Source organism: Salvelinus fontinalis, chromosome 34 (assembly GCF_029448725.1).
Source record: "Salvelinus fontinalis isolate EN_2023a chromosome 34, ASM2944872v1, whole genome shotgun sequence".
In the NCBI taxonomy this organism is placed as follows: domain Eukaryota; kingdom Metazoa; phylum Chordata; class Actinopteri; order Salmoniformes; family Salmonidae; genus Salvelinus; species Salvelinus fontinalis.
The window spans coordinates 13,388,899-13,413,954 of record NC_074698.1 but is presented as its reverse complement, the minus strand read 5'-3'; the positions used below and the strand labels follow the sequence as shown (position 1 = coordinate 13,413,954).

Sequence of the window (25,056 nt, the reverse complement as noted above, 5' to 3'; positions counted from 1 at the left end):
TCGGTTTGAATATATCCCAGTTGAAATAGAGCTCCTCATACCCAAATAAAAAAGAAAACAGACCAGCATTTTATAGTGACGCACGTGATTATTTCGAAATAATATGATCCCTCAGAAGCTGCAGCTGCGTATTAGCAGTGGTACATTTTACAAAGAAAATCCCTGAAACAGTGAATTTGTTTTGTTTTGAAGCGCATCCTTTTCTTTAAAAATCTGGTGTCTCTTAAGGGAGGAAAACATCTGTATAGAAACATTCTATTCATATAGCATAGACCTCAACTTTAAAAACAAATTCTTGGGCATAGCCAAGATAGTCAGTGAAGGCTTCTTGATATTAATGGGTGTGTATTGTGGCCTGATCCAGAGAAAGTCCTTCAGCTGCCCATCGGCTCAAAAGAGGGCACCATCCCCCTCGCAAATCCCCCTGGGCTCGAAGCAGTGATCATGGGCCCCTTCAGGATTCACACAAATTTATTTGTCAGCGATATAAATAGCGCCAGCCTTTAATGAAGTCTGACTTTCTCGGAGCTAAAATAGAACCCCTGTGGCCTCTGCTTCTCAGCCACAACAGTGGAGTCTGCTGCAGGATCAAGTTACATGTTCACACACAGAAACACGTGATACCAGTGTACTGGCGACAAGAACCAAGAGAAGTTGAAGTGTGTGCCACCTCCTGCTGGATTCAAAGCATTCTGCCCTCATTGGCATCTGGGGTGCCCATGGAACGTACCCATATAAATGCCAAACCATTTGGTTTTGAATAGTCACCACAGTGATTTGTAATGTAGTCAATTGCTGCAAACCACTAACCTCGGACGCCCAAGATAATTTGTCCGACACCACAATAACAGATGCAGACAACACACCCTAACATTCTCGCTCTGTTGGATACACATTTTATAAACAGTTGCCCTTCAAACAGATATGAAAAAAGACAGTCCTTGGGATCACATGCAGGAGGCAAAAGGTGCTGAGAGGACCCTGGTCCCTCCCAGTGGGAGTTCCACTCAGCGACAGTTTCAGCACAAATGCATGAATCAATATTTGGAGAGCAGATCGAGTCCCAACTGGAGTTCCCTGGCACCGCGGCGGAGGACTCTGTGTGGGTAACGAGAGTCTGGGGACAGCGGGTCCGCCAGGGTGTCTCACGTGTCAGCCAGGATGAACGCATCAGTGCACCACCCCCCACCCACTGCCCCTCCACGCTACCCATGGGACACTTCCTATTGAGGTAGTCCTGCATTCCCGTCCCGGGTATGTCGGGGAAAACTGCACATACTTGTATCCGACCTGTCCAGGGCTTTTGAATGCTATGAGGGGAGCATCAATAGTTGTATCCAGGTTTGGTCTGGAAACCAAAATTCATAGGGAAACATTTCTTGGGCTTATACACATGCACACACACACACACACAACTCTGGGGAATCTAGGGCTCCATAGAGGTCTATAGTACAATATCACCTGACCTCACGCACTCAAAAACAAGGACCTTTCTAAGTGATCCCAAACTTTTGTAAGAAAAGCTCATTTTTTGTCCATTAAAATATCAAATTGATTAGAAACACAGTGCAGACGATGTTGAAAATGACTATTGTAGATGGAAACGGCTGATTTTTTATGGAATATCTACATAGGCGTACAGAGGCCCATTATCAGCAACCATCACGCCAGTGTTCCAATGGCACGTTGTGTTATCCAAGTTTATCATTTTAAAAAGGCTAATTGATCATTAGAAAACCCTTTTGCAATAATGCTAGCAAAGCTAGCCCTGCACCCCCCACAGCAACTCACCCAAGCCTCCCCCATTTTTCCTTCACCTAAATCCAGATAGCTGATGTTCTGAAAGAGCTGCAAAATCTGGACCCCTACAAATTAACCAGGCTAGACAATCTGGACCCTCTTTCTAAAATGATCTGCCGAAATTGTTGCAACCCCTATCACTAGCCTGTTCAACCTCTCTTTTGTATCGTCTGAGATCCCCGAAGATTGGAAAGCTGCCGCGTTCATCCCCCTCTTCAAAGGGGGAGACACTCTAGACCCAAACTGCTACAGACCTACATCTATCCTACCCTGCCGTTCTAAGGTCCTCAGCCACGCTCAAGGTTCTAAACGATATCATAACCGCCATCGATAAGAGACATTACTGTGCAGCCGTATTCGTCGACCTGGCCAAGGCTTTCGACTCTGTCAATCACCACATTCTTATCGGCAGACTCAATAGCCTTGGTTTCGCAAATGATTGCCTCGCCTGGTTCACCAACTACTTCTCTGATAGAGTTCAGTGTGTCAAATCTGAGGGCCTGTTGTCCGGCCCTCTGGCAGTCTCTATGGGGGTGCCACAGGGTTCAATTCTTGGGCTAACTCTCTTCTCTGTATACATCAATGTCGTCGCTCTTGCTGCTGGTGATTCTTTGATCCACCTCTACGCAGACGACACTATTCTGTATACTTCTGGCCCTTCTTTTGGATACTGTGTTAACAAACAAGACGAGCTTCAATGCCATACAATTCTCCTTCCGTGGCCTCCAACTGCTCGTAAATGCAAGTAAAACTAAAAGCATGCTCTTCAACCAACCGTTGCCAGCACCTGCCCGCCCACCCAGCAACACTATTCTGGACTAGAGGTCGACCAATTAAATCGGAATGGCCGATTAATTAGGGCAGATTTCAAGTTTTCATAACAATCGGAAATCTGTATTTTTAGATGCCGATTTGTTTTTTACACCTTTATTTAACTACGCAAGTCAGTTAAGAACACATTCTTATTTTCAATGACGGCCTAGGAACGGTGGGTTAACTGCCTTGATCAGGGGCAGAACGACAGATTTGTACCTTGTCAGCTCGGGGTTGCAACCTTACAGTTAACTAGTCCAACGCTATAACCACCTTCCTCACGAGGAGCCTGCCTGTTACGCGAATGCAGTAAGAAGCCAAGGTAAGTTGCAAGCTAGCATTAAACTTATCTTATAAAAAACAATCATAATCACTAATTACTAATTAACTACACATGGTTGATGATATTACTAGTTTATCTAGCGTCCTGTGTTGCATATAATCGATGCAGTGCGCATTCGCGAAAAAGGACTGTCGTTGCTCCAACGTGTACCTAACCATAAACATCAATGCTTTTCTTAAAATCAATACGCAGTAGTATATTTTTAAACCTGCATATTTAGCTAAAAGAAATCCAGGTTAGCAGGCAATATTAACCAGGTGAAATTGTGTCACTTCTCTTGCGTTCATTGCACGCAGAGTCAGGGTATATGCAACAGTTTGGGCTGCCTGGCTCGTTGCGAACTAATTTGCCAGAATTTTACGTAATTATGACATAATATTGAAGGTTGTGCAATGTAACAGGAATATTTAGACTTATGGATGCCACCCATTAGATAAAATACGGAACGGTTCCGTATTTCACTGAAAGAATAAACGTTTTGTTTTCGAGATGATAGTTTCCAGATTTGACCATATTAATGACCTAAGGCTCGTATTTCTGTGTGTTATGTTATAATTAAGTCTATGATTTGATAGAGCAGTCTGACTGAGCAATGGTAGGCACCAGCATGCTCATAAACATTCATTCAAACAGCCCTTTCGTGTCTTTTGCCAGCAGCTCTTCGCTGTTTATGACTTCAAGCCTATCAACTCCCGAGATTAGGCTCGTGTAACCGATGTGAAATGGCTAGCTAGTTAGCGGGGTGCGCGCTAGTAGCGTTTCAAACGTCACTCGCTCTGAGACTTGGAGTTGTTGTTCCCCGTGCTCTACATGGGTAAAGCTGCTTCGAGGGTGGCTGTTGTCGATGTCTTCCTGGTTCGAGCCCAGGTAGGAGCAAGGAGAGGGACGGAAGCTATACTGTTACACTGGCAATACTAAAGTGCCTTTAAGAACATCCAATAGTCAAAGGTATATGAAATACAAATCGTAGAGAGAGAAATAGTCCTATAATTCCTATAAGAACTACAACCTAAAACTTCTTACCTGGGAATATTGAAGACTCATGTTAAAAGGAACCACCAGCTTTCATATGTTCTGAGCAAGGAACTTAAACGTTAGCTTTCTTACATGGCACATATTGCACTTTTACTTTCTTCTCCAACACTTTGTTTTTGCATTATTTAAACCAAATTGAACATGTTTCATTATTTATTTGAATCAAATTGATTTTATTGATGTATTAAGTTAAAATAAGTGTTCATTCAGTATTGTTGTAATTGTCATTATTACAAATACATTTTTTTTTTTTTTAAACGGCCGATTAATCGGTATCGGCTTTTTTTGGTCCCCCAATAAATCACTATCGGTGTTCAAAAATCAGTCGACCTCTATTCTGGACATTTCTGACTTAGGTATTTGTAGCGGTCCACATATTCTAGGTGTCTGGTTAGACTGTAAACCCTCCTTCCAGACTCCCATTAAGCATCTCCAATCCCAAATTAAATCTAGAATCGGCTTCCTATTTCGCAACAAAGCATCCTTCACTCATATTGCCAAACATACCCTCGTAAAACTGACCATCCTACCAATCCTCGACTTCAGCGATGTCATTTACAAAATAGCCTCTGACACTCTACTCAACAAATTTGATGCAGTCTATCACAGTGCCATCCGTTTTGTCAAAGCCCCATATACTACGAACCACTGCGACCTGTACGCTCTCGTTGGCTGGCCCTCGCCTCATACTCGTCGCCAAACCCACTGGCTCCAGGTCATCTACAAGTCTCTGCTAGGTAAAGCCCCGCCTCATCTCAGATCACTGGTCACCATAGCAGCACCCTCCAGTAGCACGTACTACAGCAGGTATATTTCACTGTTCACCCCCAAAGCCAATTCATCCTTTGGCTGCCTTTCCTTCCAGTTCTCTTCTGCCAATAACTGGAACAAACTGCCAAATAAATAAATAAATAAGTCACTGAAGCTTGAGACATCTCACTCACTAACTTTAAGCACCAGCTGTCAGAGCAGCTCACATAACACTGCACCTGTACATAGCCCATCTGTAAATTGCCCATCCAACTACTTCATCCCCATACTGTATTTATTTATTTATTTATCTAGCTCCTTTGCACCCCAGTATCTCTACTTGCACATTCATCTTCTGCACATCTATCACTCCAGTGTTTAATTGCTATATTGTAATTATTTCACCACTATGGCCTATTTATTGCCTTAACTCCCTTATCTTACCTCATTTGTACACACTGTATATAGACTTTCTACTGTATGTTTTGTTTATGCCATGTGTAACTGTGTTGTTGTATGTGTCGAACCGCTTTGCTTTATCTTGACCAGGTCGCAGTTGTAAATGAGAACTTGTTCTCAACTAGCCTACCTGGTTAAATAAAGGTGAAATAAAAAATATAAATACATTTGTGGGTTTGATTACAGGGTCAAACTGGCCAGAAACATAGAACTTTCTTCTGAAATTCGTCAGTCTATTCTTGTTCTCAGAAATGAGAAATTGTCAAGAAACTGAAGATCTCGTACAACGATGTGTACTACTCCCTTCACAGAACAGCGCAAACTGTCTCAAGAATAGAAAGAGTAGCGGGAGGCCCCGGTGCACAAGGCCCCGGTGAGCAAGAGGACAAGTACATTAGTGTCTAGTTTGAAAAACCGATGCCTCACAAGTCCTCAACTGGCAGCTTCATGAAATAGTACCCGCAAAACACCAGTCTCAACGCCAACAGTGAAGAGGTGACTCCGGGATGCTGGCCTTCTAGGCAGAGTTGCAAAGAAAAAGCCATATCTCAGACTGGCCAATGAAAAGATTAAGATGGCAAAAGAACACAGACACTGGACAGAGGAAGATTGGAATAAAGTGTTATGGACAGACAAATCTAAGTTTGAGGTACTCGGATCACAAAGAGGAACATTTGTGAGACGCAGAAAAAATTAAAAGATGCCGAGGAGTACTTGACGCCATCTATCAAGCATGGCGGAGGCAATGTGGCGGTCTGGGGGTGGTTTGGTGGTGGTAGTAAAGTGGGAGATTTGTACAGGGTAAAAGGGATCAAGGAAGGCTATCACTCCATTTTGCGACGCCAATTTCCTCCTACGATAGGACAATGACCCAAAGCACAGCTCCAAACTATGCAATAACTATTTAGGGAAGAAGAAGTCAGCTGGTATTCTATCTGTGCTGGCCACTCCATTATAGTCACCGGATCTCAACCCTATTGAGCTGTTGTGGGAGCAGCTTGACCGTATGGTACATAAGTGTCCATCAAGTCAATCCAACTTGTGGGAGGTGCTTCAGGAAGCATGTGGTGAAATCTCTTCAGATTACCTCAACAAATGGACAACTAGAATGGCAAAGGTATGCAAGGCTGTAATTGCTGCAACTGGAGGATTATTTGACGAAAGCAAAGTTTGAAGGACACTATTTATTTATTTTTATCATTATTTATAACCTTGTCAATGCCTTTCCTATTCATTTTGCAACTAATTTCATGTATCTTTTCATGGAAAACAAAGGACATATCTAAGTGACCCCAAACTTTTGAACGGTTGCACTCACACGACTGCTTTTCTGCAATAATATCCTGCCTCTAAATATACCCCCCCTGCCATAATAGAACTATACTCTAATTACTACCAGTAATAATATCAGGTAAGAAGAGTCGACTGTCACGCCCTGACCATAGATTGCTTTGTATGTTTCTATGTTTTGTTTGGTCAGGGTGTGATGTGGGTGGGCATTCTATGTTGTATGTCTAGGTTGTCTGTTTCTGTGTTTGGCCTAGTATGGTTCCCAATCAGAGGCAGGTGTCAGTCGTTGTCTATGATTGGGAGCCATATTTAGGTAGCCTGTTTTTCTTTGTGTTTTGTGGGTGGTTGTTTCCCGTGTCTGTTATCACCATACGGGACTGTTTCGGTCGTTTGTCGGGTTATTGTTTTTGTTCATTGTTCTAGTATTCTTATTAAAATGGATACTTACCACGCTGCGCATTGGTCCTCCTCTTCTCATTCCAACGACGAGCGTTACAATATTTTTAGCATTAGTATGGGATAAAATGTTTGTACATTCCTATTATTGATGTTTAAGGATTTCTGATCAGTTACGGGCCTATCACAATCTAAAAATCAGAAATTAGTTGATTAAGAGAAAGGATTCAGCAGATATGACCTCTATTTGACCAAGACAGATGGAATAAGTTACACAATAAGCCTTTTTTTATTACGTTATGTCTAATTATAATCTAGTCAGCTCAACAACATAGCATATCTAGAGCGAAGGTTGTTAGAGACTGTTGGTCAGTAGGTAATGCTTCATGACAGCCAGCTGAGGTGAAGACAGTGCCTGTGACATGTCCCGTTGATCGTGGAGTGCAGGGCAGGTGGCAATGTAGGTAAGGTAAGAGATGATCGTCTGGGAACACACCACGCATGTACAGACACACACACACCACCAACTCCACCATCCCAGACATGGGTGGGAGCACAGCACGGGGCTGGTAAACAGGCGTGACATGCCTGGGCGCTCATTATAGCACTGGAACATAAGAGGGGGGAGTGCTGCGGGTTGACAAGCCCTGGTGGTGACGGGGGACGGGGGGGGGGCAATGCTATATTTAAGTTTGTCTTAATTTAGCAGCCTCTAGGAAGAAAAACTTAGTACTCAAATAATACTGTGAATATTCCCCCACACATCACTGTTGGTGGGTAGCAAAGGTCCTCTACTTGTGGAGACTATAGCAGCTAGAACACAGCAGGCCTGCTCTGCAGTCAGTCCCTCCATACATTTTTACCCCTCACATAACTCTTGCATCCATCTTGAAACTGAAAACGTACACAGAACATTCAAAATTCATAAATAACTGTTACCCAAGGCCCCATATGATTCATAATGCGGTTTGAATGGACTAAGCCATTTTGGATCCGTCAGAATAAGGACCACAACAAATCAAGCAGAGTATGACTAAACGACAAGAGGCTTTTTATAAGACAACCCCTTCTTAAGACAACCCCTTAAATTAGGCCTATCACAAGGCACATCTAATTTGAGCATGGCAAATTGAAACTAAATCAAGGACTTCTAAAAAGGTTAGACCTACTAAATTAGCTACCATTCAAACTACCAACCATCATATCCAAGGAACCAGCCAAGCCTAGTACCTTCCCTGCATAGTGTGGAAGAATGAGGGCTAATGGTGGGATCATGGGTTGTTTCAGAAAGGGGTTGTCGGTGTAAACGGGACTATCAAACATTCCATCTCAATAAGGATGTGGACCACATGAAAGGCCCTAGTGATTCCTGGTTGGATCACAGTACCGACGCATATGTCTGCACTTGCCTGCTCATAATTACAGGTCCCTGTTGCAGTGAGGGTTGCAAACTCCAAAACCGTTTTGACGTAGCAACCGGCCCAGAGCCTCAGAACATGCAGGGCTTTAAAAAAGGGCTCCATCTGTATAGCTGGATTGCAACAGTCAGAGTTGGCAATAACTCAACTCAAGTTTCAATACCAGCCTATTGCCTTCTCAGCCTGATTAATTGACAGTCTTTTTGAGAAGAATGTTTTTCAACTATGTATAATTTGCATCTTGTGATTACTGTGATCACTTTGTGACACATGGGCCAAAGGAGGACCAGGGCAGTGAACAATTACAAGGTAGTGACTAGTGACTGAGGCATAACTGTGGCACCTTGTGCCACTAAACCAATTGGTCAAAAGGCATGACTGAAAGTGTGTTGTGGCCTAGCGACCTTGTTCTTGGCCCCATATAAGCCCCATCAATCCCTTGTTGACATCACCGCAGCATCATTCAAAGAAACTGGAACAAATCAATGTTCTACCTCATCCAGTGAGAATAGAACTATGACCACTGTACAGATGTACAAGGCAAAGTGGAGGGTGGTGACAGCCAGCTGCAGGAAGAGGGAGATAACATAATGAAGTCACAGGCTGATCACTGAAAGTCATCATGTTGACGTGAAATGACCAGGAGGGAGAAACAGATTCATGTTTGCATGCCAGTGATTTCACATGGTGTGTTACAATGATATAGCCTAATGATGATCTAGACCTCCAAGCCAATATCAGCTATATCAGATCTCCAAGTGTCAGATCTCCAAGTGTATGCTGCTCCCAAGTCTAGCCACTAAGTCTAGCAAGACGAAGGAGCTGATCGTGGACTATAGGAAAAGGAGGGCCGAACAGGCCCACATTAACAGGGCTGTAGTGGAGCGGGTCGAGAGTTAAGTTCTTTAATGTCCACATCACCAATGAACGATCATGGTCCAAACACACCAAGACATTCGTGAAGAGGGCACGACAACACCTTTTCCCCTTCAGGAGACTGAAAAGATTTGGCATGGATCCCCAGATCCTCAACTGCTCGTCATCTGACCGTAAGGTGCTAGAGGGTAGTGCGTACAACCCAGTACATCACTGAGGCCAAGCTTCCTGTCATCCAGGATCTCTGTACTAGGCAGTGTCAGAGGAAGACTCCAGACACCCAAGTCATAGACTGTTCTCTCTGCTACCGCACAGAAAGCAGTACTGGAGCACCAAGTCTAGGACCAAAAGGCTCCTTAGCAGCTTCTACCCCCAAGCCATAAGACTCCTGAACAATTAAATCTGAATGGCCACCCGGACTATTTACATTGACCACCCTTTGTTTTTACACTGCTGCTACTCGCTGCTTATTAACTATGCATAGACACTAGACCCCTATCTACATGTACAAATTACCTCGACTAACCTGTACCCCCGCACATTGACTCGGTACCGGTACCCCATTGTATATAGCCTCGATATTGTTATGTAATTTGTTAATTTTAGATTTTTTTTTTATTTAGTAAATATTTGAACTCCATTTCTTGAACGGCATTGTTGGTTAAGGGCTTGTAAGTAATCAAGCATTTCACGGTAAGGTCTACACCTGTTGCATTCGGCACGTGACAAACATTTGAAGAGTTATTGTTGTGCTGAAGAATGTACTGTTTACTGTTAAATCACTTGAAATACAGTAAATATTGAAAAAGTCTTACCATCTCTTAAATTTACTTCTAACACACAATGACATTTCTGGTGCCTATTCTTATAATACAGGACATGTAGCCTAGTTTGTGTGCATAAACATGTCGACAACTCCGTAAGTAATATAATTACAGGAGGATTTTCAGGAGAGCAAGCCAGTGACAAATCAATCTAGTTTATTTAGCTCACTTATCACCTAGCTGTAATTGCCACCCTACTAAGGAGTTCCCTCATCATTGATTTTTTCTTTGAAGAATGTCAGTGTGATTTGTCTGAAACAGAATGGCAGGTTTGACAGGGCCAGGTATCTGGTTGCTGCAAATTCATTCAGTCACCCATTCAGTTGCAAATCTGTAATCCATCTAATCCCAAATGATTCCCTCTGATCTGCAGCAGTAAGTGCTGCTTTTCCATTATCTAAATCAAGGTTTGATTAATACAAAATATTGCCAGGCCTCAAGTGGAGTAGCGGTCTTAGGCCCTGCATCGCAGTGTTGAGGCGTCAATAAGGCCTGGGGTTCGTTCCCAGGCTGTGCCACAACCGGCTGTGACCGGGAGTCCCGTAGGGCGGCTCACAATTGTCCGGGTTAGGGGACAGTTTGGCCGGTGGGGGGGACTTAACTTGACTCCTCTCGCTCAAGTGACTCCTTGTAGAGGGCCGGGCGCCTGCAAGCTGGCTTCCGGGTTATGCGAGCAGGTGTTAAGAAGCACGGCTTGGCGGGTCATGTTTTGGAGGACGCATGACTCGACCTTCGCCTCTCCTGAGCACGTTGAGGAGTTGCAGGGAGAAGATCGTGACCACGAGATTGGGGAGAAAAAGGTGGTAAAAATGACACACAAAAAACAAATAAATTGCCATATGCAGCAAGAGTCTACTGCACTGGTTGTGTGTCAGTCGCACACAAAGTCTTTCCCTGTAAACTATAATACCCGCTTAAAATCAGAGCCATCTGTTGTCCACAGTGATAGTCAAACCAACACACACCACCTGATGAGACACTTTCTCCAGTGACAAAACAGCTTACTGCATGCAGCTTACACACGCAAACAAATACACCAGGCACAGAAACAAAGGCAAGCCATTAAAAGGTATAGGGTAGACAGTTGTACGTCTGCTACTTATATAACCACAGTTCACATCATGGAGTAAATGGCAGATTAGTCTCAATACATCAGGGCATATGGATTGAGCAAAGGCATAGATTCACTTCTAGCCGATTAGAATGGTCAGCACCAGTTATGGAGCCCAATAGCCTTAAAGTCAGTGATTTGCGGTTGGATTATCATACACAACAGTTCAAAAGTTTGGGGTCACTTAGAAATGTCCTTGTTTTCCATGAAAACATACATGAAATTAGTTGCAAAATGAATAGGAAATATAGTCAAGAAGTTGACAGGGTTATAAAAAAAAAGGATTTTAAATTGAAATAACAATTAATAATAATTGTGTTCAAACTTTGCATTCGTCAAATAATCCTCCAGTTGCAGCAATTACAGCCTTGCAGACCTTTGCCATTCTAGTTGTCCATTTGTTGAGGTAATCTGAAGAGATTTCACCACATGCTTCCTGAAGCACCTCCCACAAGTTGGATTGACTTGATGGGCACTTATGTACCATACGGTCAAGCTGCTCCCACAACAGAGATCCGGTGACTATAATGGAGTGGCCAGCACAGAATACCAGCTGACTTCTTCTTCCCTAAATAGTTATTGCATAGTTTGGAGCTGTGCTTTGGGTCATTGTCCTATCGTAGGAGGAAATTGGCTCCAATTAAGAGCAGTCCACAGGGTACGGCATGGCGTCGCAAAATGGAGTGATAGCCTTCCTTGATCCCTTTTACCCTGTACAAATCTCCCACTTTACTACCACCACCAAACCACCCCCAGACCGTCACATTGCCTCCGCCATGCTTGATAGATGGCGTCAAGTACTCCTCGGCATCTTTTAATTTTTTCTGCGTCTCACAAATGTTCCTCTTTGTGATCCGAGCACCTCAAACTTAGATTTGTCTGTCCATAACACTTTATTCCAATCTTCCTCTGTCCAGTGTCTGTGTTCTTTTGCCATCTTAATCTTTTCATTGGCCAGTCTGAGATATGGCTTTTTCTTTGCAACTCTGCCTAGAAGGCCAGCTTCCCGGAGTCGCCTCTTCACTGTTGGCGTTGAGACTGGTGTTTTGCGGGTACTATTTCATGAAGCTGCCAGTTGAGGACTTGTGAGGCGTCGGTTTCTCAAACTAGACACTAATGTACTTGTCCTCTTGCTCACCCGGGCCTTGTGCACCGGGGCCTCCCGCTACTCTTTCTGTTCTGGTTAGAGCCAGTTTGAGGTGTTCTGTGAAGGGAGTAGTACACAGCGTTGTACGAGATCTTCAGTTTCTTGGCAATTTCTCACATGGAATAGCCTTCATTTCTGAGAACAAGAATAGACTGATGAGTTTCAGAAGAAAGTTTTGTTTCTGGCCATTTTGACCCTGTAATCAAACCCACATATGCTGATGCTGCAGATACTCAACTAGTCTAAAGAAGGTCTGCTTAATAGCTTCTTTAATCAGGACAACAGTTTTCAGCTGTGCTAACATAATTGCAAAAGGGTATTCTAATGATCAATTAGCCTTTTAAAATGATCAACTTGGATTAGCTAACACAACGTGCCATTGGAACACAGGAGTGGTTGCTGATAATGGGCCTCTGTATGCCTATGTAGATTTTCCATTAAAAAAAAATATTCCACCGTTTCCAGCTACAATAGAAATTCACAACATGAACTACACTGTATTTCTGATCTATTTCGTGTTATTTTAATGGAAAATTTTCTTTGCCCTTCTTTTTTTTTTTAAAGGAAATTTCTAAGCGACCCCAAACTTTTGAACGGTAGTGTATGTCTGGAGAAACAGTAACATTTACAAAGCCCATATTAGGCTATCAGATTTATCATATAAGGAAACCACTGACATCGTGTGAGGTTGGATCATCATAAAACCTATATGTCTGGACAGAGCAATGGTAACATTGCTAAAACAGGTGCAGCCAGGAAGCTTCCGGTGGAGGGTAACCATTGTTGCCGCAGGTCAGGTCCCCGTCACTTTATGATCCTGGTTGAGCCGATCAAAGGACCTGGCATTGCTTCTATTTCCTGTTGTCTTGATGGTGGAGCTTTTTAATAAACATGTTAAGGGCTTGTCTACTGCGTCTCAGTGGGCAACAAAGACCTCCATTCACAGGGTACAGTTTTTGTAACAGGCTGGCATTTACAAACCTGAGCAAAAACACCATCAGTAGCACCTCACAATTCATCAAGGGAAATTCTCCTAAAGTTACTAAAACTTTTCACAGAATTAAAGTACAAGGTGTCAAGACAGTCTGGGAGCAGAAAAGCCTTGGTGCATTTTGTAAACTCACTCACTACTTTTTTCCCCCCTTACTAGCGCCGACTTTGCTGATAGCTACATTGAGGAAAAATGTACTATATGATATGTGGTTGTCCAACCTAGCCATCTTAAGATGAATACACTAACTGAGCTAAATGACTGAAATGTCAAATGTATCCCCCCAAATTGCTGACCCACTAAATGTCAAATCCTGAAATACTTTGCTGCAGTAAAGTGGGGAGAACATCAGGAGGCGTAGTTAATCTTCAGCATAGTCCTTGACATGATAGAACATGCATGCTCATTGTTGTAATAGGAAATACCTTATTTTACTTCTTATGGCTGGGGGCAGTATTGAGTAGCTTGGATGAATAAGGTGCCCAGAGTAAACTGCCTGCTACTCAGGCCCAGTTGCTAATATATGCATAGTATTAGTAGATTTGGATAAAAAACACTGAAATTTCTAAAACTGTTTGAATTATGTCTGAGTATAATGGAACTCATATGGCAGGCAAAAACCTGAGAAAAAATCCCACCAGGAAGTGGGAAATCTGAGGTTTGTAGGTTTAAGTCTTTGCCTATCCAATATACAGTGTCTATGGGGTCATATTGCACTTCCTAAGGCAACCCCTAGATGTCAACAGTCTTTAGAACCTTGTTTGAGTCTTCTACTGTGAACGGGGAGAGAATGAGAGCTGTTTCAACCAGATGTCTGGCAGAGTGCCATGAGCTCACTCAGGCGTGCGCCCGTGAGAGGTAGCTGCGTTCCTTTTCCTTTCTAAAGACAAAGGAATTCTCCGGTTGAAACATTGAAGATTTATGTTAAAAACATCCTACAGATGGATTCTATACATCGTCTGACATGTTTCTACAAACTAATGGATTTTTTTTTACTTTGTCTGGCCTGCACATCGTGAATTTGTATACTAAACGTGCAAACAAAAAAGGAGGTATTTGGACATAAATGGACTTTATCGAACAAACATTTATTGTGGAATTGGAATTCCTGGGAGTGCATTCTGATGAAGATCAAAGTGAATATTTATAATGTTTTGGTCTCGGAGCACTGTACTCAAATTATAGCATGGTGTGCTTTTCGGTAAATATTTTTTTTTAAATCTGACACAGCGGTGCATTAAGGAGAAGTTTATCTAAAGTTTCATGCATAACACTTAAATTTATCAACATTTATAATGAGTATTTCTGTAAATTGATGTGGCTCTCTGCAAAATCACTGGATGTTTTGGAAGCAAAATATTACTGAACATAACGCCCCAATATAAAAACTGAGATTTTTGGATATAAATATTAACTTTATCGAACAAAACATACATGTAGTGTAAAATGAAGTCCTATGAGTGTCATCTGATGAAGATCAAAGGTTAGTGATTAATTTTATCTATATTTCTGCTTTTTGTGACTCCTCTCTTTGGCTGTAAAAATGGCTGTTTTTTCCTGTGACTAGGTACTGACCTAACATAATCAGATGGTGTGCTTTCGTCGTAAAGCCTTTTTGAAATCGGACACTGTGGTGGGATTAGATACAAGTGTATCTTTAAAAATGGTGTAAAATACTTGTATGTTCGAGGAATTTTAATTATGAGATTTGTTTGAATTTGGCGCCCTGCACTTTCACTGGCTGTTGTCATATCGATCCCGTTAACGGGATCTCAGCCGTAAGAAGTTAAACAGCCTTTGCCTAGCCTATTATCTACCCATCCATCTATGACCTATTTTACAGGGAAACACAAACCAGGTAAAGTCCCCAAAAAGGTCCTGTCCCAGATTCTAATAGCTCTTTAAAACATGACTAAAATCACCATTACCAGGTCATGTTTTTCACAAATTAACCGTACCAAGGTCAGTGCCAGCGGGACAATTCATGAAGGTTAGAAAACCAAAGGAAATGCGCACATCCACTTATTTGAACAGGTGTCGGGTAAACAAGGGGAGCATATGCAAGAGAAGGAGAACCACCCACATGCTGCTCTAAAGCCGTTCCGCTCTGTTGATTTAAGCACGAGTGAGCAGTAAATCTATCCCCCCTTTCAGCGCACACTAGGACGTAGAAGCTGTAAAAGACTGAATCCAAAACTTGAGTGGCCATAGTCGGTTTCTATGCATTCCTTTTAAAAATTCCTTCCCTCAAAAGCAGCTTCAACAATAACATGGAGTGACAGACAAAAACACTACACCTCTAGTCACAACACCACCACAACAGTCCTACAAAAAAATGACATCCTCTCAGGTGCTCAGACATGCACCCACCCTTCCCCTGCCCTCAACCCCCTGTATGACTCACCAGCACTGGGCATGGCAGACACTTGGGACTGGGGCAGCAGCTCCAGAGGTTGCTCCCTGCTGGACACGGCGTCTGAGGAGAAGCAGGACTCGGTCTCATAGATGGTCTGCAACATTGCGCACAGCCCCGGCACAGTGGGCCTTAAAAGCATGCCAGTGCAAGGGTGTCCTTCCAATACATATGGGAACACAAAAAAAACAACCACTATCCAGGCAAGTTTCAGTTGCAGAAAATGAGAAAACCTATAGCCAGATGAGAAGGTGAACACTACGAAATCCCTCTTAGATCTTTAAAGAAAACTCCAGAATTCCTCTTCTAGAGATGAAACAACTGATGAAGGAGAGAGATCCTTGAAGTTCCATGGCTCAAATAGAACTGTAGTGTCTCCAGGTGAACAGTGAGAGTTGTTCCCAGCACAGGCTACAGAAGAAACAAAACAAGTAGTTTGGCCAGTCGAGTAGACCAGCACTGAACCACTCAGAGGAGCAAAGTTAAAATACACACCGCCCTCTTGGAGTTACGTAGCCTTCTCAAAACACCACGCATGAAAAACTGTCAAGCTGGGGAAAATAAATAGCAGGCAACACAAAAAAAAAGTCAGTGTGAATCTCATCCAAAAAGCACCAGTCGTCTGTGTCGCAAGCAGAGTAGACGTGGACACAGTCAGCTCAATAGACTGGCTGTCACGGTGTCGGCGAAGATCTGAGAGCGCCACGGGAGAGATCAGCGAATGGCGAGAGGAGAGTGAGAAGGAGGAGCGAGATACAGAAGAGGGGGAGAGAGTGAGAAGCTGAAAATAGATCACTAGGAGGTTGTGTAGACTGTGCTCGGGAGGTAGACTTTTGTTGACGGCATTGAATGTTAACCTCCTAGACTCTCCTCCTACTGCAGCGTGTCCTCCTCCTCCTTGTTCTCTGCACAAAGGCAGCGCTGCTGCACTCTGCATCTGCCACAGAGGAGAAAGCAGTCAGAACCACCCATCACCTCAACCAGTGGTACACAAATTAAAATCTGCAGCGTCTTTCCAAAAAAAGGGGTTGTCCCTTAGCCTAAATCTCCTTTTGTTTTTTTCCCGTTTGTTCGTTTATTTCTGTGGTAACTTCTACCCCCCCCCCCCCCCCCACCCCTGCTGTGTTGCAGATCACAGAGGTAGAAGAGGAGCGGTACTGAGTATACAGACTGGGCTGCTCAGGGCGGCTGGAAATAGCTGCCGAGTGGCAGGGGAGGGGCGGGGCTAGGGCTATAAATAGAGACGAGAGCGAGGGTGTTTGAGAAGGCAGGGAGGGAGAGAGAGGAGAGGGAAAGGAGGGGGCCTTGTTCATTCAAATAGCACTGAGCCAATCGAGCGCTGTTCCCAGTGCAGATGGGGGTGGGGGATTGCTGATGGAAAGGGGGGGTGGGGGGGGGGTGTACAGTGCCACCATTGGAACCTTGAAGTGCGAGGACAGACACGCAAAATGGCTAATGCAGGCAGAGACAAAGTCAGATAAACGCTCACATCCTGCAAGTGATCAGTAAAGCTTTGCTAGCACCAAATGCTTCTGCACATTAGGGGTAAATCTAAGTAATTATTATCGAGGCTAACTGCATCAGCAGCTCACTCGGGTCACCATTCCACCAACACAAAGTGGGTTAGACTCTGAAGCAATCTGTCCACAGATGTCAAGTGTAGTACAATTTGTTACACCAGATTATGTTAAAAAGTTATTTCATGAGATACCTGCATATGGATGAGTAGCCATTAGGCTTACATTTACAGGTGTCATGACATTGGCAGTGGGGGTAGGTTAATGACAGTCATAAATACCTCTTTCCCCCTTTTTCTCTCTCATTAATATAACTGATGTGACATAAGAAAACCCCTTGGTTAACATGGAGATTCTGGGGACATCAGAAGGTGGGGGGAAATGAACTATATTCTGGTAATCCGACCAACTGAACATATGTGGTGGTACTTAAGGTATATTATGTCAGTTCGGTTGCCCTCTGACACATTCTCATCAATGATAGAATGACAAACTCTACTGTGGAAAGTCTTAACGTCATGGATTCACATGGAATTGTTTAATTCAAATGTTTGAATATGAAATTATTTGTGAAGAGATTAAATGTAATTTTAGCTTCCAAATGAGAGATCTGGGCTTTCAAAAGTTTCTCTGCTCACAGTGGCCCGCCCCTGTGAAAAGGCATGGGTTTTAAACTTTTCAGACACACCTCTCCCTCCACTATAAAAGCCATTGACAAGAATATAACTTTCTGTTCCGGGTACGCTAGGATGACGATCCGGTGTCAGAATGGATCAGATAATAACTACAGAACTAAGCCAACAGCAGCATGGACTTTAATTGTGAATGGTATGAACTTTGAACTCGTATTCACTACAGAAGTGATATCTCCTAGCCGTTGAGTTAGCAACAGCTGCTACAAACGCAGGTTAGGAAGGACAGTCCGAGTATCCCGTCTACTACACACAACGTTACTCCAACGTATCCAGTAAGGCACCAGAGACATTCTTCAAAGGACAGAGGACTCGGGTTGGCGATACGGTCTTCCATCTACCACCAACCTACTGAAGCGCAGCTCAGAGTAAATATTTATTGCATTTTCCTTTTTCAAATGGGCGGTAATTTAGAATGCATAAGATACTGTATTTACGATAACACAGCTTCGCCTATGTTCCAGTCTCCCGCTCTTTCACTAAAACCCAGCCCCCCCCTTTCCTTTGTGTAACAAGCTGTCATATCTATTCCGCCCGCTAGGGACGTTTTTCTGTATGACGTAATTTGTGATCAAGTTGTGATTTAATTGTGTATGTGTGTTTAGTTAGGTATTTAGTAAATAAATAATTAAACCCAATTTTGTATTGATGATTCAACTTGTTAGCCAGGATTCTTGCAGATAATCAAGGATTTACAACTTTCAGATGAGACTGAATAAACTGACGATTAAGGTGACTGCTATGGATGTAAACTATTACTAACTCTTTAAGAGTTTATTTGAAAGATAACAGCTCTATAAATATTCTTTCGTGGTGTCCCTCTCTAGTTAATTAATATTTACATGATTAGTTCAATCAGGTAACATTAATTACGGACAAATTATTTTATAGAATAGCATGTCATAGCAATTAATCTGGCATAGTCAAAGACACGACACAGGCTAGGCTAAGTACTAACCAGCAGGACAAAATGTGCATGAAAATAAAGTTGCAACTTAACATTTTCAAATCGTACCATCAATGTATAGAATCAAAGCAAACATTGTAATTATATATATATATATATATATATATATATATATATATATATATATATACACACATACACACACACACACACACTGCTCAACAAAAAAAAAAAAAAAAAAAAAAGGGAACACTTAAACAACACAATGTAACTCAAACTGTCCACTTAGGAAGCAACACTGATTGACAATAAATTTCACATGCTGTTGTGCAAATGGAATATACAAAAGGTGGAAATTATAGGCAATTAGCAAGACACCCCCAAAAAAGGAGTGATTCTGCAGGTGGTGACCACAGACCACTTCTCAGTTCCTATGCTTCCTGGTTGATGTTTTGGTCACTTTTGAATGCTGGCGGTGCTCTCACTCTAGTGGTAGCATGAGCCGGAGTCTACAACCCACACAAGTGTCTCAGGTAGTGCAGTTCATCCAGGATGGCACATCAATGCGAACTGTGGCAAAAAGGTTTGCTGTGTCTGTCAGCATAGTGTCCAGAGCATGGAGGCGCTACCAGAAGACAGGCCAGTACATCAGGAGACGTGGAGGAGGCCGTAGGAGGGCAACAACCCAGCAGCAGGACCGCTACCTCCGCCTTTGTGCAAGGAGGATTACGAGGAGCACTGCCAGAGCCCTGCAAAATGACCTCCAGCAGGCCACAAATGTGCATGTGTCTGCTCAAACGGTCAGAAACAGACTCCATGAGGGTGGTATGAGGGCCCAACGTCCACAGGTGGGGGTTGTGCTTACAGCCCAACACCGTGCAGGACGTTTGGCATTTGCCAGAGAACACCAAAATGGGCAAATTCGCCACTGGCGCCCTGTGCTCTTCACAGATGAAAGCAGGTTCACACTGAGCACGTGACAGAGTCTGGAGACGCCGTAGAGAACGTTCTGCTGCCTGCAACATCCTCCAGCATGACCGGTTTGGCGGTGGGTCAGTCATGGTGTGGGGTGGCATTTCTTCGGGGGGGCCGCACAGCCCTCCATGTGCTCGCCAGAGGTAGCCTGACTGCCATTAGGTACCGAGATGAGATCCTCAGACCCCTTGTGAGACCATATGCTGGTGCGGTTGGCCCTGGGTTCCTCCTAATGCAAGACAATGCTAGACCTCATGTGGCTGGAGTGTGTCAGCAGTTCCTGCAAGAGGAACGCATTGATGCTATGGACTGGCCCGCCCGTTCCCCAGACCTGAATCCAATTGAGCACATCTGGGACATCATGTCTCGCTCCATCCACCAACGCCACGTTGCACCACAGACTGTCCAGGAGTTGGCGGATGCTTTAGTCCAGGTCTGGGAGGAGATCCCTCAGGAGACCATCCGCCACCTCATCAGGAGCATGCCCAGGCGTTGTAGGGAGGTCATACAGGCACGTGGAGGCCACACACTACTGAGCCTCATTTTGACTTGTTTTAAGGACATTACATCAAAGTTGGATCAGCCTGTAGTGTGGTTTTCCACTTTAATTTTGAGTGTGACTCCAAATCCAGACCTCCATGGGTTGATAAATTTGATTTCCATTGATAATTTGTGTCAGCACATTCAACTATGTAAAGAAAAAAGTAATTAATAAGAATATTTCATTCAGATCTAGGATGTTATTTTAGTGTTCCCTTTATTTTTTTGAGCAGTATATATATATATATATACACAATACTGCCAAATGATTCAGAATAAAATGGCGCAATTGATAACACTTCTATCATAATATTGTCTGTGACTCCACCAAGGGCAGCAGCTAGGCTAATAAACAACTGTTAATGGCCTGCTGTGTTCAGATTGGAGTGAAACAATGGATGACATTGCACCAGGAATCGCAAATAAAAAAAGAATCTGCCATTCCTGGCTATGTTAGCCACTTTATTCTCAGATGGTCACAGCGCCATTTTAAACTCAAATGGTTATGAGGAACTTGGCCGGGGACCCATCAAAGAGGGTCTTTCTCCAGTCCCCATTGGACCACAGCAGATGTGATAGGACTTTCCATCCGTGCCAACTAAAATGCTCCCTATTAAACGTGTAGCCAAACTGTGCGTGTGTGGTAAATATCCTTCACTATAGTGATGTATGCAAATTAAGAAGCATCCTCCTTCTCCTTAACCAGTAGCTCCGACCACAAGCCTCGATGAAATGCATTGCAAACACAGATTCAAAATGAAAAAGTCAGTCTTAATTAGAAGTTAACTTTCTCTTAAAGACAGAGAATCCATGATCCAATTTAAAGACAGTTGCTGCTTGGCATATTGACAAGAGCCAGGTGCTTTTTTGAACTTCTGCCACTGGGCTGCCCCATTGGGCAACCAGCTCGGACCAGCTCCGATCAGCTGTGGCTCTCTAAGCTGTGAATAGACAGGATGCACCACCTGCCACTCCAAACGACCATGACTACAATTGGCTAAAAGGCAGTTTGTGAGAATTCTAAGCCCACCTGACAAAAGGAGAGTGGGATCCAGCTCGGTATCTGTTTTGGAGAAAAGAGTAGAGAAAAAAATCCAACCCCTTCTCCTACCATTCCTCTCCACTCACCCCCATTATTTATAGGTGAATGTATCTTTCTGGCTTCCTGACGTACATTGGGCTTATATTAGCTTGAGGCAAATGGAGGGGTGGGGAGAGGCCGCAACGTTTTTTTTTTTCTGTACATTTTTTGGGCATAGGATGAACTTGCGTAGTTAATGTCAAGGACTTTGGCGGCTAACTTTGTTTGACAGAGGCCCTCTGTGTTTGGCGTAAGCTGGGCTTGACCCAATTAAGAGCCAACCAATCCAAATAGACAACCCTCACCTGCAAGAAACCTGGAGGGAGGCAAAACACGCTGAACAAACTGAGGTTTTGTAAATCTTGGGCTGTGGATCAAGCTGGGCTCTAACTGAAATTTGTCTCAAGACTGCATTTCTCTGCAGTCTTAAGGCCAGGGCTATTCTACTGGCAGCCCAGATACAGCCCATTTATTAATATAGCCCTGTGATCAATGTTGAACATTAATTAAAAAAGACCTGCAAAAACAATCCCTGCCAAAATGACAAGTACTTTGGTGGTTGTCTATAGTGTAGTTTCTAGTGTCAATTTTTTGTTCATATGAATTTGGCTCTAGCATTTGAACAGTTTAAACTATAAAATATTATGACCCCATTCCTGAACTCCACAACACATGTGCCTTCTGTTTCCTCGGAGACTCACAAGTACTCGTTAGAAGGGAGTGTGAGAAAAATAAATATATAAAACACACCTAATGACTGAGGGAAATTAGTTCAAAGAATACTTCCTTCAGACCGGATTTTGGCATTACCTGATTTGACATATGTTTGTGTTATTTATTGAGATGCTTAGTTTTCAGATTGTTATTTTTAAATAATCACTTAAAATAATCTTTTTAAAACTTCGGGATCGGTGTCCCTTCCACGGGACGGTTGAGCTAACATATAACATTAGCCTGAGGTTGTAAGTAACAAGAACATTTCCCAGGACATAGACATATCTGATATTGGCAGAAAGCTTAAATTCTTGTTAATCTAACTGCACTGTCCAATTTACAGTGAAAGAATACCATGCTATTGTTTGAGGAGAGTGCACAGTTTTGAACATGAAATGTTATTAATAAACAAATTAGGAATATTTGGGAAGTCTTGATACCACATTTAACAAATGCAATGCTTTATTTGATCAGTCAAACTATGCACATACACCGCTGCCATCTAGTGGACAAAATCTAAATTGCAGCTGGGCTGGAATAATACATTACGGCCTTTCTCTTGCATTTCTAAGATGGTACAAAAATTTTGGTTTTTTCTTTGTGTAAGCTTTTACCAGATCTGTTGTGTTATATTCTACTATATTCCCACAATTTTCAGTGTTTCCTTTCAAATGGTACCAAGAAAATGCATATCCTTGCTTCAAAGCCCAAGTTACAGGCAGTTAGAGTTGGGTGTCATTTTAGAGGAAAATTGGAAGTAAAAAAAAATTATAATAAAATTTTAAAAAAGGGGGGCGGATCCGTATCTTTTAGTAGCTAAAATCGTAAGCGAGCGCTGCGCCTTGTTCTTTACAATGAGAAAAAAAAAAAATTGGGTTGCACCTCAACTTACATTGGTTGAGCACCCTCCACTTTCATTTTAAGAAAAGTGCCCTATTGGTGTGTGGGCACGCGCTGCTTTTTAATGCATTTCTTCCGAAGAATAACTGCATGTGGAAAATGTCTGGCCTGCCTGCAATTCACTTTTTTTCCTATTTTCTTTAAACACATCTGGCCCCCGTAAGAATATAGTTGAATAGCCCTGGGCTAGGCTGTATCAACGACTCCTCAACAGTGCGAAAGACAAATGGTCATATTCTGGAGCTTATTCCACCTGAATCTGGGAAAATTCTAGAGAATTCTCAAGACTGAAGGACAACTTCAGTTGACGCTATTTTATTTTTTAAACACCAGAGACTGACTGCAAGCAACTGCAGGAAAGGCCTCCAATGATTCAGCTCCATGGAAATCCTTTACGAGACATTCCCATTCACACTTCCTCAGTGGGTGAGTTTACTGTGAGAGAGGTGCATCATAACTGCCCCGCTGAGGACCGGGCCCTGTCGTCAGGGCACGCAAATGTAGAACTGACACCAACAGTGTCAGAGCACTGAGGTTTACGTCAAATGTGATCTATATTACTGAGCGGAACTCCCCTATCAATATAATGGTAATTATGAAACTAACGGTTAGAGATTGTTTTTTGCAATTATCTGTTAGCGAAATACAGAGAGGATGAGTTTGTCATTTCCCAATTTGGTCAAAAATGCTTCTTTGCCCACCTAACCAATAGGGCTGGGAATTGCCAGGGACCTTTCGATAAGATATTATCACAATACTTAGATGCCAATAGCATATGTATTGCAATTATCATGATTCTATATGAAATCAAATTGTATTTGTCACATACACATGGTTAGCAGATGTTAATGCGAGTGTAGCGAAATGCTTGATTCTATATGTATTGAAATTTGATGTTCCAAACATATGGCTCACTATATGTATGCTGCAGAGAGACGAGAGAGAATGAAAACTAGTTTATCAGTCAGGGAAATAAACGTGCTAAAAACATTGGCTCACATTGGCTTATTTAAAAAATAATCTTGAGATCAAGCTATAGGATGAAAATACAGGAGTTTTGGCGCAGGTACAGACGACTAGCGCTAGCTAACTCCCTACAGTAGAAAAATATATATACTTGAGTCAAATATCAATATCGTCCAAAAATAATATTGTGATTTGTAACGATTGATTTCTCCCCCCCATTACTAATACTTTATAGACCACATAAGCCGCTGCTAGTCAATTGATCCCTACCTATACATACAGTACATCGCTACCTCAATTACCTCATAACCCTGCATATCAACTCGGTTCTGTTACTCCCTGTATTTAGCCATGTTATTTGTACTTGTTCTTTTTATTCACATCACCATTTCATACACATTCTTCTTTAACTCCGCATTGTTGGAAAAGGACCCGTAAGTAAGCTGTTCACTGTTAATCTACACCCACTGTCTACGAAGCATGTGACCAATTCAATTGTATTTTATAACTACACAACCCCCCCCCCAAAAAAAAATATACAACATTTACATATTGCTATGAGACACAAAATTCAGTTCAGGTGCATCCTGTTTCCATTGTTCATCCTTGAGATGTTTCTACAACTTGGAGTCCACTTATTGATTGGACATGATTTGGAAAGGCACACACACTTCTATATAAAAAGGTCCCACATGGCAGAGCAAACCAAGCCAAGCCATGAGGTCAAAGGAATTGTCCGTAGAGCACCGAGACAAGATTGTGTCGATTCAGACCTGGGGAAGGGTACTCAAAAAAGTCAGCATTGAAGATCACCAAGAACATAGTGGCATCCATCATTCTTAAATGTTTGGGACCACCAAGACTCTTCCTAGAGCTGTCCGCCCAGCCAAACTGAGCAATCGGTGGAGAAGGGCCTTGGTCAGGGAGGTGACCAAGAACCCGATGGTCACTCTTGACAGAGCTCCAGAGTTCCTCTCTGGCGATGGGAGAACCTTCCAGAAGGACAACCATCTCTGCAGCACTCCACCAATCAGGCCTTTATGGTAGAGTGGCCAGACGGAAGCCACTCCTCAGTAAAAGGCACATGACAGTCCAATT

At 42.8% G+C, this 25,056-nt stretch overlaps 1 protein-coding gene across 4 annotated transcripts in view; it reads right to left on the bottom strand.

The window, feature by feature from the left end:
* Positions 1-25,056, bottom strand: part of LOC129833177 (histone deacetylase 5-like) — an 83,592-nt gene that overhangs the window by 35,327 nt on the left and 23,209 nt on the right. For 3 of the 4 annotated variants that reach the window (XM_055897542.1, XM_055897545.1, XM_055897544.1), the window contains exon 3: positions 15,658-16,603. The exons of the other annotated variant lie outside the window; for it this stretch is intronic. In XM_055897542.1, the coding sequence (XP_055753517.1) occupies positions 15,658-15,808 (151 nt within the window). In that variant the 5' untranslated portion in view covers positions 15,809-16,603. The remainder of the gene's footprint in view (positions 1-15,657; positions 16,604-25,056) is intronic. 4 annotated transcript variants of the gene reach the window in all.